General features: G+C 37.5%; 1 protein-coding gene across 4 annotated transcripts in view; it reads left to right on the forward strand.

Moving 5' to 3' along the window:
* HDAC9 (histone deacetylase 9) overlaps positions 1–19,412 on the forward strand; it is a 508,743-nt gene that overhangs the window by 29,639 nt on the left and 459,692 nt on the right. For all 4 annotated transcript variants that reach the window (XM_068935036.1, XM_068935038.1, XM_068935042.1 and 1 more), the window contains one exon: positions 14,639–14,754. In XM_068935036.1, coding sequence (XP_068791137.1) covers positions 14,733–14,754 — 22 coding nt within the window. In that variant the 5' untranslated portion in view covers positions 14,639–14,732. The remainder of the gene's footprint in view (positions 1–14,638; positions 14,755–19,412) is intronic.

Raw genomic sequence — 19,412 nt, forward strand, 5'->3', positions numbered from 1 at the left:
TTTAAAAAAAGAAATGGTTTCAGATAAAGTTTAATCTGGATCTATAAAAGTTTAGATGTACAATGCCAATACAATTTTTCAGATTCAGTTATTTGCTTGATTTCACTGTGCAGCCTCTGTTTTCCCAAATCTTCTTTCTTTGACTGCTTCCTACCCTGTTTTATGAATTCAGTTTCTTAAGATGTAGTGGGGCACTCTACAGCACGCTGTCAACTAGAATTTACGTGGCTCTCAGCTTAATTTTCCCAGTATTTTTGAAGGATAGAAGCTCCCAATTTATTTTGCTTATTAGGGGAAGAGTGTTTGAAATGGATACCGTGAATCTCCTTAATTCTACACTACTGGAACATTCCTCTTAATTTCAGCAAGATGAGGTTTTTATAGTTGCATTAATATATATTTGTTACTTCCACTTTCCCTGAAAATGCTTTTCTCTAGCTGAAAGTGAGATGTGTGCTATCTTGCTCTATTTAAACATAAAAAAGGTACATAAAACTCTGGGTTCTTTGATTTGCATACTGCATGGGTTGCCTTGCACGTCCTTTCTTTATCTTATTTTTCCCCCCAGCTGATGCTACCATACTTCCATTTGTTTGTGAATGAAAATTCTGCATTTTTGAGCACCATTATAACTTTTACTTACTGCTTCTTTCCCTCTTCTCCTTGGTTCAAAAATTTTGTGTTAGGTGTTAGTTGTTTTTGTTGTTATTGGCTCTTTTCTTTTTTTGTTTTGTTTTGTTTTTGGAAATTATTTGTTCCAGTTGTTCACATGTCCCAAGGTCAGGAGGGATTTTATTACTGTGCTACTAAAGTTAAAAAACCCACTATTTTAATATATGTTGAACAAATCTGGGTATTCTGGAAGATATTGAAATATGATATTTATTTGCTTTTTCAGTCTGTGATATGGAATGCATAATATCCTTGAACATAATGATAAAGCTTCTGTTGAATTTTCTTTCTAGTCAAATGTGCAGTACAGTAGGTGTTATAACAAAACAAAAGGAGTTACGCCTGTGCCTCCGCGGGAGCTCTGCAGCGGTATGAGCTGTCAGAGGTGTAGACAGGTTGCTGGGACTCTGCCAGCAAAACAACCTAAAATCTGTTCCTGTTTGTGCATCTGGATTTACTTTCTACAAGAATTTGGCGGTAAATCCAAATGCAACACTATAATTTTAATTATTTTCCCTTATGCTTCCTGGCTGTGTGAAAAAAAATCTGGGAAGGCTTTCATTAACTTCTCCTTTTCTATAGAAATACAGTTACCAAAGTGACTTATGGTTGAATGACAGGTGATTTTAAGTGATAGAACGAAATTACATATGGATGCAAAGGAACCATAGTTAAAAAAAAAAAAAGTATAAATTGTGTTTCTGTCAATTTCAAAGCTCTGTGTTTTCTAAAACCAGATTGCTAAGTTCTGAATTTAATATCCTGTAAACACTGAAGTACCCTTCTAGTGTACTTAAACCCTGTTTCTGTGGTTACATTAAGAATAAGCTGAAATTAAAATATAAAAAATCTGCATTAGAAACTAGAGTTTGCAACTCCAGTTTTGGGTGTTTTCTCTTATATTAGTGGATCATCCATCTTGCTGAATATTATAATATAAAAAGTTTTCTTTGGAGAAAAGCGTGGTGGAAACCATGTTCTGTTTCCATGTCCAGCATTTATTGTGCTCCTCCCCATCTCTGTGCTTTTGCTCATCTGTCTGTGCCCTTCTGTTTGAGTCCCAAAGGCTTAAGAAATGTCCTATTTTGTTTGAGATTATTTTTGCTTACAATAGTTTGACAGCTGACAATTTGATTTTAAAATAGCTCCTGTAACCTTAAAAAACTTTCTAAATAATCATGATGTATTTTCCTTTTCAGTTTTAAATTTTATTGACCTCTTAAAGTTATGCAGCAGGAATTAATATCAGAATATTATCTAATATTTATGATAAAATCTTCATGTGATTATAATTGGTTGAAGCACAGATAAGGTACCACATAATCTGACCGTTTTTAGGGATGATGAATACTCTTTTTTAATGTTTAAAGAAAAAGTCAGCCCCTTCCTTTGGCTACTTTTCTACCTCTTTTAGGGGGAACAGTGAGTGGAATACAATCTTATTGAAGCATAAAATGAATTCTGTGATTCCATTTGGCTGGCTGACATCTGCCTACCTGTTCGTTCCTCCAGGATAAAAATAAACCCTCTTTCACATTTGAGAATTCGAAACGCATATCCTTAACAAAAAATTGCCTCTTTAAAGGGCCAGTAATAACTAAATTTAATATTTCTGTTCACAGATGTGGTATGTCCCATCCATGTTCAGATTATTGATTGTGAAAGAATAGCAAGAAACATTTTTTCCACAGTTTCACTCATAATCACAGAATCACAGAATGGCTGAGGTTGGAAGGGACCTCTGGAGATCGTCTAGTCCAACCCCCCTGCTCAAGAAGGGTCATCTAGAAGACATTGCAGAAGATCGTGTCCAGGCAGGTTTTGAATATCTCTGGAGAAGACAGTCACCAAGTGACTCAGTTTCCTTTCTTATTAAGAAGTCGATTATTTTTGGTGGTATCTGTGCAAGTAGAGGCAGAAGTATGGGTACATAATCTGTTTTCTTAACTGAGGAGATCTACCTCCAGCTTGTCACTAGATACAACTTTTAAAGCAGCTTTGTTGGCCTTTTTCTTGGAACATATCTGAGTTGGTATAAATATCTGAGATTTGCAAGTATTGAGTTTGTGCTTAACTTGATCCAGGTATTTTGTACAAATATGTATATACGTACAGTATCTCATGGGGAAAATTAGCCAGCTGATTTTGCGTGTCTTGGGTGGAGTTTTTCTCCAGCAAAGCTCAGGCAGTTAGAGTGAACAGGTTTGTGTAAAGGTCAGAACTTGCGGCTCTCTGTTAGCTGAGCTTGCAATCTTTATGAAAGAGTGAAATCAAGCTTTGTGATTTCTTTCTTTTCTTTTTTTTTTCTTTTTTTGGACAAGGTGTACTTTCCATGGGCCTTATTAATGTTGTATTAGCTTTTCCTATTATTTTGGCCCAGTGCTGTTGTTAAATGACGACGTGTTCTTGCAGCAGGGCACAGAAATTTCTGCTAAATTCTGCTTTGAGTTGAATTCATCAACCAGATGCATCAATGAATCTTGTGTATTGTGGCTAGCAAGCTGCTGTATGAAGAATTTGTTATAATACCAACTTCTAAATTATCAAACGTATTGTATTTTTCCAGTGACATTGGTGAAATCATGAAAAACTAGTTCTGCATGAAAATATTTTTTTCAGACTTCTACCTGAGATACCGTTTAGCTACCTGATGCAGAAAGACTATGTTTTCTTGGCTTATATTCCATTGCTGAAAACGTGAGTGTCAATCAGACTTTTCTGTTTCACTCAGTTTTCCTGCTGAAGCATACTCTTAACAAACCTTGATTTTACTTGTAAACTTGTCTTATAGGAGGTTATGTGCTACTGTAAAGAAATCCACCATTAAAGGACATTCAGTGTAGATGTGCTTCAATGCACCAGCTTTAATGAAAGGTTTATTTTGTAATACTAGCTCAACAAAATGTTTATTACTCTTCAAAGAATGCAAAGAGCTGCTTATATAATTAAAGACACTGTGGTAATAGCTCTCTGGACACTGAGAAGCCAAAACTGAAACCTAATGTATATAGAAGCTTGTGTGAAATCTTTCCAAGCTTACATACATTCAATAAGAGCAAAAAGAGCAAATAGAATGATTTTTATAATGGATTTATATCTTAAAATTCACCTGATGTATTTTCTAGCCAACCATATTTTTTGCTGAGGAAAATTTGTTTGAAACTTATTTTCAATGAACTGAAAAATACCTGGCTGTTAATTAAGAAACAAAACCCAAAGGACTCCTGGTGGTACAAATGACAAAGTCTTTCTTGATGCCAGGCGGATAAACCCAGTTTTTCAACACAGATTTAAATGGAAAATTTTGACTCAGTCACTTTGAACACGTGACATACTAACATTGGACAACATCTAATGTAATGAATTACGTTTATGACAAAATTCCACATACAGGTTCATTCTACTTTCTACTAAACTTGCTAAGAATCTGTATGTAACTATAGCCCTACTGCTTGGATTCCCTCAGTAGTCTGACTTCATCATTTTATAAAAAAACCTTTTCTTAAAATAAGTGTGTTGTTTGCCAGAGAACATTGTGCTTTGTGCCTCTAAGTCCTGTGGCCCCCCTGTGCCTGGTTTGCTGATCAAGGTTACAAATTCTTTGCAGCAGAAACTGTTAGGTGCTATATGGCCTTGATCTCACCTGGGGCCTGTGGGTGCTAAGTCATGAAGGCAGCTGACCACTTTCTGAAGATGATTACCACAAATCTTCGCCTTCATTTTACCAATTTTAAATGCTTCCTTGCTCTGTAATCTTGGGACTCTCAATCTATAAAGAAGTCATCATGAGTCTGTATTTTGCGTGCCTTACTCTTATGTTAGATTTATTTTCTGGAAAGTTTTCTGCCTGGTGGAATTCAGACTTGCCAGCTACTTAAAGAACCAAATATGACTGTGGATTTGAGGTTCTCTGGATTTCATTTGTTTCAAATACTCGTTTCTCAGCTTGAAGTGTTACATGGCTGTAAAATTCAGAAACCCTTCACATTTTCACTCTGAAGTAATATCTTGTATCGTAAGTGTCCTAGACTTCCTCAAGCTCAGAAATATCTGAAGTATAGAAGAGGACAGAAGTTTAAATCTAAACAAAGTTGCACTTGTACAGCATTTTGAATATGCCAATGTCACTGAAGGCTGTATCCAAAACTGAACGCTGGGTCTTTAGGGGGAAAGCAGAACAGCTGAGATTTCAGAAGCTCATGTTTGAGACCTGCGTTCCACCGTCCACAGGAATGTACCAATTCAAGACCATTGAAACATAATGTAAGAGCTGTCTTTCATTTCATCACAGGTCAGAAGGCTTTGTATCACTTTTAGAGGTGTATTGTAAGAGCGGAGTACTGAATATCTTACTAAAAGTTTTGTTTCCTGGATGGGACATCTGAATTATAATTTAATGGATGTAGCAACAGTGGTTTTAGCCTAACTATGAACAGCTTTGTGGACTATGTAGAAGGGGTGGGAAGAAGTAGAATATCATTCTTGATTTACCTTGAGGTTTTTCTGGGTTCATCCAAACCAAATGTCAAAGCACAACTTCCAGAGACACATTGAGCTCTAAAAGCATGGACTGTTTGCAAATCGGATCTTACTGAATTTGATTGTCTGTGCTGATATCTACACTAACGCATAACCAGCATGAATGATTTTAACCTACAATTTAACTCTATTCTTATTGAAGACAACGGTGAAATTTCTGCAGAGTTCGAAACGAGTTGTCAAGCAAACACTAAGTATTTTAAATGCCTTATGAGATGAACAAAAAGTATACATTGTTCAAATCTTAAAAAGGAACAGAAAGGGAAGGGTAGTCTATCAGAAAAGAATAAAAACTGAGCCTAAAGCAAGGTACTCCATCCCAGGTTTACACATGAGGATGATGAGTTAATAAAGCGTCACATAAGCTAGTAATGTGATGATCCCAGCTGTTTATTTTTATCTTTTTGATCAAATGTAAGTTTTTAATTATTGTATGTTGAGGAAATAGGTAAATTATTTCTTCCAATGAGGGAGAGAAAATCCTTTTGTCTTAAAAACAGAAAAAACTTCAGACTATTGTGGTATCTCTAAGTGAAATGAATCCAAACAATTGTTGCTGTTTCCAGATCAAAAGTTTTTATAACATTTGGGAATATTTATACATTCAGCTTTTTTCTTTTTTTCACTTAACTAGCATGTATCCTCATGCTTCCTTTGAGATCTGGGGAACTGAGAGCGAGACTGACTTGTTCAGAGGTCAATTCAGAACGCAGATCAGGTGTCTGAGATGCCCTTGAGAGGCCCTCTCTTCTTTATAGGAAGAGAGCTATCTAGATTAGCTCAAACAGATTATTCACAGGGATGTGAATAATTCCTGCTATTTCATGAGATATGTTCTATTGTTCTAAATAAACATGATGTTAAGTCCAAAATTGCAATTCTGTAAGAAGCTTTGATATCCTGATGTGCTTAAATTATAAAGTACCCTTGCTATGAAAAATTAATGTGCTGCCCAACGCAGTAAAACGCAGCTTAAAACATAATAAACAAGTGGTTATGCTGCCCCTTGCTTGAAAAGATAGACAAAAAAAGGACTAGGGGAAAAAATATTTTTGCCTGAAGTTCTTTATCCATTGCTGTATGTTAGTTACAACATTGCACAGCAAGGTTCGATAGCACCTGAAGCATGTTTCAGTTTAAGAAGGAGGGGAGTAGGTAAATGAACTGTAATTTCCTGCTAATGAAAAGACAAGTATAAACAAAAGCTGAATCGTTGTGGACTGTATATTACAGGCTCAGATGATCAGGCCATTTCTTAAGGGCTGCATTTACTTTTCTATTTCTTGTTCCTTAGAAAAATTGTTTCGAGTGCCAGTGCTCTAAATTACATTGATTTGCTTGAACCTACGGCAAAAATTTTATTTTCCAACATGAAAAGTAAAACTTGCATTCCACACACACCCCTTTTTTCTTGTGTAAGACAGTTTATTAAGAACATGAGTGTGTTGAAGTGGTTTTAGTTTATTCTGTGTGTATGCATGCTTAGAATAAACAGGCCATGATCTTCTTTCCTTCTTTCCTACCTTCTTGTATACTACTGTAACCAGTTGTTCATCGTTATCATGGTTTACATGTAATCTCTTGTGTTGTTAGAGAAATGGATATTCTTGGACACACAGCAGGCTGAGATATGTGGGAGTCTGTTCTTTTGGTTTCAGTGGAGTTGTTTCCTTTCATCCAACTTGTAATTTTTTTTTTTTTTAGTTGTGGATAGCTTGTTACTGATGATAGTTGATATTAACAATAAATTACTGATTTGTGAAGTCTTGCCTCCCTCAAATACCCCTTGACTAGCACAGGTCAGGTAGGTGGTGCAGAGCTCACACTGCTTAAGTAAGTCTCTGTACACCTGCTGTGGGTTTAAATCTGCCCTTGCTCTCCACAGAAATCTGCTTAAAACTTTTCAAAGACAAATTTAAGAATGTTTTTAGTTTGATACAAAGCATCTCTAAATTAGATGCTTGAATTCTATCAGAGGCTTTTTCCCAGGAGCCCATAAGTAGTTTTGGAAGTCCTGTAAGGAAGAGGAGAGGCACAATAGAAGAAGTTTAGAACTCTAGCGTAAGTTTCTCCATGTTCTTGTGCGTGCGGAGGGGGTCATACTCACTTGGAAACAATCTAAAAGGGCTGTTTCACATGAATCCTGGAGCTCCTCACTGAATTACTGAGGCTGGAAGGCACTCTGGAGATTGTCTAGTCCGACCGCCTTTCTCAAAGCAGTGTTAGCTAGAGCATGTTGGTCAGGACGGTGTCAGTTGCATTTTGAATATCTCCAAGAATGGAAACTCCACAATGTCCGTGGGCAACTTGTTTCAGTGTTCGACCACCCTCATAGGAAAAAAGTTTTTACTTCTGTTTAAATGGAACTTCCTATATACTGAATATCTTCATGTCTCTGATGATATTTTGTCCCTTGCTGGCCCCATCTCTTCTGACTGGAAGTAATATCTCTCCTTACCGGATACTCTCAGGGCATAGGAAAGCATTAACATTCAGTGTTTCCATCCTTCTTTTCACTAGGAAGAATCCATGAGAAGTGTGCTATGTCTCCCTGACTCCTACAGAGTCCCTTTGCAGGGCTCTTGGAAAGCTGAATAGGATAACCTTTCAGTTCCTTCATGGAAGTACCCACGTATGTCGATCTTGGTGATAGCCTGGGCTGCAGTTACGTTTTATAATGCTGATAAGAGGCACAAGGAATAGAAGTCAGACCTGTGCTTCAGTGAGCAATTTTCTGGTCAGTTTTCCTCCGGTGAAAGTCATGTTCATTTTGTTTCCATCATGTTATTAAGCAATGCGGATTAAAACCTGGCATAATTAATAATAATAAAAATTGGAAATATGGACAAAAAGAGGCCAGCCTGCCTTATATTCTTTACTTCTGCTACGAAACCATCATGCAGACCAGTCCCCTTTCCTGGGGAGGTCCTTGATGTTGCCTCGTGGTACTTGGTGCAGGATGAATCTTGTAGCTCACTTTTAATGTGTGAGGGCAGTTTGATGTGTGCTCCCCAGCCAGGGGGTTAGTGTGGATGAGGGAGGCAGAACAGCTTAAGCTGCTACTGTTGCAACAGAAGCATTTGCACAGCTGCGTAGTGACCAGATCAAAGTCTTGATGAGGCTGAAAATAACCTTGGTAGAACAAAATTGCTGTTTTCAGCTTGCTCATATTTTCAATTGGCTCCACTATGAAACCAAGCAGAAGCTTGTGCCCATATGCTGTAACTGGCATAGCAGAAGCCCAAACAGCGTCTTAGCAGCATAGTATCTAATCCTGATGCTTTGAGGGCTAAGACTCATTTTTGAAAGCATCATGCTCATCACGGTGCTGTTTGGATGTTTTTATTTGGTTCAGCTCTGTATAGCAAATGGTGAACGTAAAAGAGATTGACCATAAGGATATATGTCTCTCTTACTTGCTTAAAAGAGCTTCAGAAAGGAAAGTTTGCCTTACTAGAGAGAAGTCTGAGCCTTCCCACTTCCAACTGCATGAGCAGTTTGCTCACTACATCTGTGAGGTAAAAACTGCTAAGTATTGCATATAGGCATTTGGAAAAAATATAATGATAAAACTCTTCAAAACAACGAATGTGAATTTCTTGACTTTTAATTTCTAAATCCAGGAAACGTAGCCCAATTTAGATGGGTAGGAGGAGGGACTGGTGGCTTTGCAGTCATGCAGGTAATACTGTATTGAGACACAGCACCATCCAGCCTGTATGCTCTTAGTGGGAAATGAAGGGACTATATTGACCTAATCTCCTTTTTGCACAATACTCTGCATCTCCTGCTACTTTTATGTTCATAATTGTTTTACTCAGGCTTCCTTACAGACTCTGTAAGACATACTTTTCTGTTAGGCACTGCATGTCAAAAATGACTTCGGGGAAGTAAAGCAATATCACTGTTCAGAACTCACTGCAAGAGTAGTTTTTTTAATAGCAGACCTACAAAGATATGTAGTGCAAAACTTCTATTGACTTTGAAAGGAGTTAAGTAGAAATCCAGTTAAGAATCAGATACCTGAATGCCTTATTGTAAAAATACTTAATACTGGACTGAGCACTGGACAATGAAGGCTTTGCTGCTCTGTAGAAATCTCAAAATCCAACTGAAAGCAGTGAGAAACCTAAACGTATTTTGGACTGGAGTTTCTATTTGATAATTCTGCTAGTAAGTCTGCGCTTTACTTGCCTATAAAGGTCGCTGCCTAATAGCACTGCACTGCATAGCATTATGCTTAGTCTATCTTATTCTTACGTTATATTTGTAAACCAAATATAATAGAAATACAATAAAAGCATACAGTTTGCTATTTAATGAAGTATATCATTCCATATTTTATATACAGAATCTTTGCATAATGATTTTTTGAAAACCTTTACAAATAGAGATATTTTAGAGTTGGGTAAAAAGTCCTCCTATAAGAGAGAAATCTGGAAGATACCTCCAGGACACAGTTTTGAAAACTCTATGTCTATGAATTCATTTCACAAGTGCACATAAAAAATTCATCTCGGGGAAGTGGGAAATGGAAGCAGAAGTATCTATTTCGTCTGAATTCTGTTAATTTGTATTCAGTGTATCCTGTTTCAGAAACCCAATTCCCGAAGGAATTTTGCAGTATAGGCACAAGACAGAAAAAAAGGTAGTCAGTGAATATAGTATTGGGAAAACAGAGAAAGAATATGATGGTTTAAAGGAACGACATTAACTTGAAGTTCTTATTTCTGTTTGAAAATGTTATACCTATTTATAGTCATAAGAAACATAAGCTTTATGGTGGCCACTGGGCGTGAAGAACTAAATTCCAATTCATACTGTTTCTCTTGCAGTTTCAAAACTGTATCAGTCCTTGGAGCACATGAACTACTGAGTTCTAAATTCCAGTTCATACGGTTTCTGTTGCAGTTTCAAAGCTGAATCAGTCCTTGGAGCACATGAACTACTGAATTTTCTTTGAAGATAAAGGAGAGAGAATCATTGTTTCTGGGTGAGCAAATGCATAGTGTCACTGCCAGTGATGGATCTGAAGACAGAAGTTAGTTTGCCAGATGTTGTGCTATATCTTAATATGCCAAGTTCATAAGTTGGGTAACAAATAGGGGGAAACTGTTATCCTTTGTCCACAGTTAAAGTATGTTGCCTTACAGAGTGCAGATACCTTCATCTGCTCATGATTTGACTGATCAGGAGCTGTATGCTGTTTTTGTGGGCAGAAGTCGAGTACAAATGCATCTCCCAAGGACTGTAGTACCTCACATAAAATTTTGATCTACCGTGGCCAGCCTTCTGCTTTTTTCCTTTGGTTCAGGGTTAACATTAAAATGTATGTGCCACTGCCGTTTATACTGTCTGATTCATAATATGACATTCCTTTAGTAAAAGGAAAGAAATGAAGCATGCCGTCTTTTCATTGGATTTGTATTTGAATGAGAGTATCTGCATTGTGGATGTAACTCTGTATATGATGAGGTGGAATTTTTCGTGATTCTGAAAGTGAGCTTTGACAATATGAGCTTTGTACCGTATTTGTAAGGAGTTGTTAAAACTGAACCTGCACAACAACATTCTATTTAATGAAAGCTTTACATTTACAAGAAATATACGGAAATAGAGTATCAGGCAGGATGCCAACTGTCACTTCATAAAATATAAGACTACCAGTGCAGTTGAATCTACAAAATTCCTGAACAGAAATCTTTTTATGGGGATCCCAGCAGAATGCTTTATTATACAGGAGCTATTCTCAGTAGATTTGACCTCAATGAACATTCAGTACTATCTGTGGTGATCTTAGAAGTCATGTTTTTTTTTTCCCCTTTCACATCATAGAATCAAAATAGTTGGGGTTGGATGGCACCTCTGGAGATTGTCAAGTACAACTCCCCTGCTTGAGGCAGGGTCAGCTACAGCAAGTTGCTCAGGACTGATTTTGAATATCTCCAAAGATGGAGATTCCACAACCTCTCTGAGCAACTTGTTCCAGTGTTTGATTGCCCTCATGCTGAAAGGGTGTGGGTGTGGATTTTTTCTTTTTTTTTTTTTTTTCCCCTTGTATAAATGGAATTTCTCTATTTCAGTGTGTGCGTATTGCCTCTTGTCCTTTCACTGGACGCTGCTCAGAAGAGCGTGGCTCCATCTTCTGTATACTCTCCCATCAAGTATTTATACACATTGATAAGATCCTCTGAGCCTTCTTTTCTTGAGGTCAAACAATTGCAGCGCTCTCAGCTTCTTCTTGTATGACATATGCCCCAGACCCTTGATCATCTTTGTGTCCCTTGACTGGACCTGCCCCAGTATCTCCATGTTTCTTTTGTACTGGGGGCCCGAGAACTAGACACAGCACTCCAGATGTGGCCTCACCAGTGCTGAGTAGAGGGGAAGGATTGCCTCCCTCGACCAACTGGCGATGTTCTGCCTTAAGTAGCCCAGGAGGCTGTTGGCCACCTTTGCAAGGGCACACTGCTGGCTCACATTCAACTCGTTGTCCATGGGGACCCCCAGACAGTCAGTCCTCAGCATGTACTGGTGCAGGGGGTTATTCCTCCCCAAGTTGCAGGACTGCGAATTTCCTTTTATTGAAATTCATGAGACTCCTGTTGGCCCATTTCTCCAGTCTGTTGAGGTTCCTGTGAATGGCACCACAACCATCTGGTGTATCAACAACTGCAGACTTGCTGCGGGTGCACTCTGTCTCAGGTCATTAAGGAAAACGTTAGACAGTTTTCACCCCTGTATTTACCCCAGGGTATTCCACTAATGACTAGCCTCCAGTTGGACTTTGTGCTGCTGATCTCAACCCTTTAAGCCTGGCAGTTCGGCCAGTTTTCCGTCCACCTATCTAGTCTGTTTATCAGTTTGTCAATGAGGAAGTTATGGGAGGAAGTGCTGGAAGCCTTACTAGAAGCAGGATAAACAGCATCTGCTCCTCTCCCCTCATCCACGAAGTCAGTCGTCCCATCGTAGAGCGCTATTAGGTTGTTTAAGCATGACTTCCTTTTCATAAGTCCATGCTGACTGCTCTCAATCATGCTTTTATCCTTCACGTATTTGGAAGTGATTTCCAGAATCAGTTGCTCCATCACCTTCTCAGGGACTGAGGTGAGTCTGACTGGCATATAGTTCCCCAAATCTTCCTTCTAGTTCCTCAGATCTTTCTTCTTCTCTTTCTTGAAGATAGGAGTGATGCTTGCGTTCTTCCGATCTGCAGCAACCTCCCCTGGTCTCCATGAGCTTTCAAAGGTTATCAAGAGTCACCTTGTAATGACATTGCTGAGTTCCTTCAGCACTTGTGGGTACGTCCCATCAGGTCCAATGGATTTGTATATGTCCAATCTGTTTAAGTGTTTGCTAACTTGAACTTCCTCTACCAAGAGTAAGTCTTCCTTGCTTTGGAAGAGAGAGCATTAAAGAGCTATGAAGAAGCTTCTTTCTAAAGATTGTCAGCAAAACTGGTATCCATAACCCAGTAGTTTAGGATAGGTAGGGCTGTTGTATTGATGGGGTGCGAAATGTCAATATTTGCACTAACAGGTGTGTGCCAAAAATATTTACTGATCTCTCTAGTTCTCAACAGAAAAATCAGCATTAATGGTTTAACAATCCCAAATTACATGCAAGTATTTTTATTGGGGAGAAAGCAGAGATTTGTTTACATGCAGTGAAAGCTACTCCCTAGCCATTTGATCCTGCAGTCTCAATTGACTGCATGTTCTCTAGTTATACTAGCTCAAAATACCTACTAAGGTGGGTGGGTCTACATGAAGTGAAGTTACTTAAAATAATACTACATATGGTGATCATAAAAGTGTTTTTATTAGCATACAGTCAAATCATAACACCAAGACCTTTCTATTCTGTTTAATTCTAAATTGCTACTGAAAATTAATTCTAGTAAAGGCCATAGTTAAGCATCAGTATCCATCACTTTCTCTTCCCATTCTATGAGATACCACGTAGTCACAGCTCTGAGGTCAGGTATTGAATGAATGGAAGTTGGATTCACTGGAAAATACTCTTCATTGTCAGTGCAGCTGCTAGCATAATAATGAGCTTTATGAAATTATATAATGATGTTAACTCTACTAGCCCGAATTGTTCATTTCTTGTATTTATATTAATATTTCTTGGAGCTGTGTGAGGAAGTAACTCACATGTCTCAGTTAAGGTAAAGATGTGCACAAAGAGAGGTTTTGGATTAGACTAACTAATTGAGTGTTTTCAGTTTAATAGTATTCCATTTTAAAATTGATGAAACTTGATTCATGAACTAAGCAAGGAAAAATAAGTAGGATTTGCACAAAGTTAACGTGAATCTTGGTTTTTACAGATGCTACCTGCTGGAATATTGGATGTATCCAAAGATCAGGCCTGTCCGAGCAAGCTACTTTAATCACATACAAGCAGAAGATACTTATTAAATAAGTGATTTCCCTTTCTCAAATGATAATGATGCAAAACTTAAATGATTATACTTAGTTAAAATATAGTTTGCTATCTGAAATTTGGCTGAACTCAACTTGAAAACAAATGTGCAGTTGGTAGTTTAAAAAAATTTATGACAAAAGCTGCTAAAATTTTCAATGCTAAAAATATCTTTGACTACTTAGATGCTTCAGGAGCGGTGGCTGAATAGGATAGTCACAGTTTAAAAGTATTGTAATGCACTACAACTTTCTCTTCTCTCCCATTATGCTGTTTATATCATGTTTGAATGGAAATATGTTTTAGTCTCCTGAAATTGTCTTTTCTCTGCAACTTCAGGCTTTCAGCCGGTGTAAATATTAGAGAAACACTGCCTCTTTTGCTTCTGCATTGAACTAAGTATGCCAGAGGACTCTGAAAAGTTCAGCCAAATTGCAGAAATTTCCTTACCCTACTCTCAAGCAGCCCACACTATTATCACCTTTCTTGGTGGTGTCAGAGATGTAGTGGGAGAGCTAGTAGTGGGAGATCCGTTCAGCTATGCTAATTATTTCAAGAAGTTGTATTATAAGCAAAGTAAACATTAGAGATGAAGAAACGACTTTTTCCAGAAAGGTTTTTGAATGCAGATCCCTGCGCATTCACATTTCAAATTCTGTAGTTCATGTAACTCTCTGATCTTCATACAAAAAGAAGTGACCAGTCCGTCCTTTAGTTTCTAAGATTGTTTTGTGACTACAGGTGTGCAATGCAAGTTTGTGTCTGAATCTGGACTGCCCTGAAGTTTGACGTTTTTAAGCTGTAGTCTTGTTTTTGGTGATCATCAGCTCTAGATTTTTAGAGAGAAAATTTACATGAAAAAAGGAACCTTTATTCTGAGAAAAGTTTCAAATGTTTTTTTCCTTTTTAGTGTGATTCTTGTATTTATCATCATTAACAAAACAGTATATTGTTAATATATACCTCTAAGGTGGTTTTTGTTTTTCATTCTATTCAGATTCACCCCACTTCAGGCAGAACCTCAACACCTGAACAACTTCTGCCAAGATTTGGCTTTGCACTGTCAACAACCTATCATTCTATCAACAGCGATGAGCTCCACAACACAGCCAGGTCAGTTTGTTTGTTTGTTTGTTTGTTTTTTACCTCACTCCTGCAGAACACTGTTCTGTATTACAATGTGCAGAAGCTGATGATGGAATGGATTTGGCAAATGACCCTTATGCCAGTTGCACCTAATAGGATTTGACTGTCTTATAAAACAAAATAAAGGCTATTCATGAAAAAAGGCTGTTGTTTGGGCACCTTATCTCACTTGAATTATAAATTCAAGTACAGTCTGCTGTACAGTGCGAGTCTGCTATGCTTTTTAATGTTTGCACAGACTTTATTAAAAAACAGAGTAATTCTGATTAGACATGAATAGGCATCTTAAAACATATTTTAATTCTTAATATTTTTATCTAATCATTAAATTATTACCTTCTTTTCCATATCTGCATTGTTCAAAGTGTGAGTGCAGATGGCATCCCATTGTTTTTCTTTTTGCTCTGAAGTCATATTTGCCCATATTGGCCATTCTCTGCTGAGCTTCCAGCTTTGTTGATGCTTAATTAACAATGGTCTGTGTACCTGCTTTATCCGATGCCTGCCGAATGAGCTACTGCTGGCTCACCTGACAGAGGGTGAACTATTAGTAGCTGTAGCCAATGTTCAAACTTCTAAAGAAAAAGAATGCTACATATGGAACACGCCTTGACTTCACTCCTTTTGAGGAGTGAGAGTCCCCAATTCAAATCTGTGCAATGTCCCATATGGTTCTCACTTCATTCACCCACACTTCAAGTGTCTATTTCTGGTACTGTTGGTAGAATAACGCTGTACAGGTGGCTTATTTTCTGACTGCTTTGGCTTTGTGCAAACAGCTAGTATAACAGAATCAGGGAAAACACTGTAATAATGAGTAAGTGGTATGTTTTTGCTAGATTCCCCATCGCATAGAAATGTAATTCAGTTAAGACTTTTGGAGAATTGTTGACTATGGGAATAATTGCTCTTATGTTAATGGAGTAAAGCATACCTAGGTTTCACACTAGGCTTCCTTTCCTCCCCCACCCACCATGCATTTTGGTGCATGCAGTGAATTGTCAATACAAAATTATGGTGGGACATTCAGTAGAAAAGTATGCCTGTGTGTATCGTAGTGGTGGCTAATATGAAATAAACTTGTACTTCCGTAAATGTACAGTTCAGATCTCGAGATACTCCAGTTAATTTGGTGTCCTTCTAACATTTCTGATCTTGCAGTAGATGTAGTCTGGTGAAACTCATAATCAAAAATGAAATTGGCTCTCACAGAAAAAAATTTCCAATATATTCTCATTGCTATCAGAAAACAGATTGCAAATATGCATTTGTATCTGCTGTCTTTTCAAATGCAATAAGGAGAAACATTCAGCATAGTCAGAGAGACCTGAATCTATTAAGGTATTTAGACTACCATCGTTTTCAGTAGGAATTCGATACTTAAATACCTGTAAATCTAGTCCTTAAGATCCATTCTTACTAGACTTTCAGTATCCTCAGTTATCTAAGCATCCCTAATTGACTCCTATCAAGAATTTTGAGAATGCTTCAGTGTGCACTGTAGCGAGTCTTCCTTAATTGTTTTAATTAGTTCAGTGTGAAAACAGATGAAGTGTTTTTGACATACAAGTGGATCTGTAGAAAATGAAACTACTATTTAGCTGAAGTAAAACAACACTGATCTCACAATAAGCACTGTAGGATAGTCAAAAGGCTTTCCCAAAACTTTATAACTTCACAGATTTCTTAGTAAGCCTACCAGTTATGTTCCATTGTTCATATTTATAGCATTCCACTGGAAAGTAGAAATAGATAAATAATTTGGGATAGTTACAAAACTAGTGATCATGATGGTAATTAGAATTTTTTCTATTTTATCTCTCCAGCTGATGAGAAGCGATGAATTAGGAAATAGCTGAAACACTTAACAGTCGTGTGAGGAAAATAGTAGGTTGTCTATTTTGAATTAAAAATTACTGCATAGTTAGCTCTTTCAAGAACTTCATTTAAAAAAAGTTGTCGATAAGCTTAAACAGTATGTAGTTGGAAGGAATTTGCATTGCTTTTAATTGGAGTGAATTTTCATTGCTTTTAATTTTTAGTATAAATGGAGACTTCAGTATCTCTTAGGTTTCTTCACAGACCTGTATTGTATTAATCCATTCCCACTTTCATTCTTCTAACTTGTTTTTCTGTCCTTTTCCAAGAGATATTAGCTGTATAGCAACTATCTTTTATACTTTTCTTTTTTTTTATACATATTTAAAATATAGGATGACGTATACACTTTTGTATATGCTAGTCTGTGCACCTACTCCCTCATTCAGAAAGGAAGCAGGCTGGCTCACTGTCTGCCCCGTGTAACATTTTACTATTGTCTTGGCATATAAGCAGTGCAGCAAGTTGCATGGAGCCACAATTTTATTTAAGGTACTTAGCACCTTATTATTCCATTGGAGAAGTTTTAGCACCTTTTGGAAGTTATATTAGAGGTTGACGATCAGAAGGGTGAATGAAATCTCAGTTCTATTAAAGTGAATAAGATTGACTTCAGAGTATCTGTACCTGGTAGTAACTTGTATATACAAAAAATATTTAAGGAAAATTAAAGGTTGAAAAGTCAAATACTTGGACTTAGGAAATGCCAGAATTAAGTTTGCCTGGGAAATCTTAAGTTACTTTTGTAATGTGTATGCAATATAATACAATCTAAATCGCATACTGAGATGTTACTTCTTTCTAAGGGGCTTGTAATTCGTTCCATGCACAGAATACTTGGTGGTCACTTAATGAGAATCTACTTAATATTTTACTGTTCAGTGTGTTGTCCCCTCTCTTATGTGCTACCACTGTTCAGAACAGACTTAGAGGTCAGAAGTCCTAATCTGGCACACAGACAGTGCTTACACACGCTAATGAATTACCCTTCGTACACTGCAGTGAGATGTTGATGTACTGCTATTCTAATTTACAGTGGGGAGACAAGCTAAGGAGTCATGAGAATTAAAATTGGATGCCCAATTTGAGACTAGTGACTTTGCATTATAGAAGATAAGAATTGCCATAGTGGGTCATGCTTGAGGTCTGCCTAGCCATCTAGCATGAAAATTCATGATTTTGTAGCTTCTTGTAGCCTCTTATTAGTCAAAGTGCAGATCTATTCCTTTAGCAGCTGCATTTCTCAGGCCTGAGATGCTCTTGCTGGCCACTTAAAAAGTGAAGAACAACATGTCATTAGAGTTTGCCTGTGAAAAGTCTGAACTGCTTCACCAAATGTCTCAAAATAGCTCTGTGGCCCATGCAGAGTATTTAAGGGCAACATCAGTCACCGGGTCCTCATTTTTCTTTCACTCAGTCCCTCCCTTTTACATGATGCGTGTTTCGGAAAGATGCTTACCTCTTCCAAGTTCATCAGCACAGGAGACAAGTGTTACCCCCTACTGTCTCATTTTAGACACTTCACTCTGACTCCTAGTATCTATAGGCAGAGAAATACAGGCACTTCTGCAAGCTGATGTGCTTCTCTCTCTCCAATCATTAATTATAGTGTGTTTCTAAAATGAGTGTGAGTCTGCTAACTGTTTAAAATGAGGCAAGATTTACGTTGACTTCAGTCTCACATCCTGCTTCAAATGAATGCTGTGAGCTAAAAGACAATGAGATTCTCCTTTGGCATCTCTTCTGTCCCCAGTCTAGGGGCTGAGACATGTTTTCCATAGTGTTTTGGCACCTTTTTGAAGTAACTCAAACTGTTGCTTCCTATGCAGTTGCTGTAATAGGCTGAGTGCCTATTACACTCAGGCTGAATGCCTCCCATTTCTGTGAGCAGTTAATACTTCATTATTAGATTTTAGAAGATAAAATTTCTGAATCTGCTAATTTGATCCACATTAGCTGAGTTCTCACTTCGTAATCCTTTTCGAAGGTGCATGTTTCTTCCCTGTTTGGCCAATATTTCTCTGTCATCTTGCAGCTTTTGTGTTTCTTTTTCTGGATGTTTTTTATGCAGGGTGAACCTTAGGAGATGAATAGATAAAAAGGTAGTTGCATCTAACCTCTAACTTGGGGTTAGAAATACTGATACTAAGATATATTTATTTCACTTCTAGGACACTGCAATAGTGGATGAAGTATCCTTAGCATCCAAATAGAAAAATCAGTTGGATGGGTACTGATATGAGCACCTTAATCCAATGGTGGTGAGCCTTTAGAAGGCAGTCTTTTAATTTATGGCTCATAGTTCAAATAGCAAAAGCCTCCTGGAGATGTGTTGCATAGTGTTAGAGTTGGACGTTTGTGTTCTTCACTCTCTCCTCCTGAAAATCTTGTGCTTCTTCAGGATCTAGGTTGCTACATTCACTTATAGCCAGTAGTTAAGGTGGTTTAAAATAATTTCTACATAGGAAACTGTAAACACTACCATTTAATTGTGAGAGTATTCCTTTTATTTCCTGTTGTGTGTGCTGGGATGCCACCTCATTTGAATAACAGTTTGTGTGCCTTATACATAAGACCAGTGAAAATTTCCATAATATATTGTGAACTTCAATATTTTAGGTCAGGGCTGTAGGCCACAGTAGAGAGGTAATTCTACTTTTTTTTTTTTTATTTTACAATTTGTCTTTAACTAACCCATGTATAAATAGTTGGTGCGTGTACATTCATACACGCTATTTACATGGAAG

Source organism: Struthio camelus, chromosome 2 (assembly GCF_040807025.1).
Source record: "Struthio camelus isolate bStrCam1 chromosome 2, bStrCam1.hap1, whole genome shotgun sequence".
Classification (NCBI taxonomy): Eukaryota; Metazoa; Chordata; class Aves; order Struthioniformes; family Struthionidae; genus Struthio; species Struthio camelus.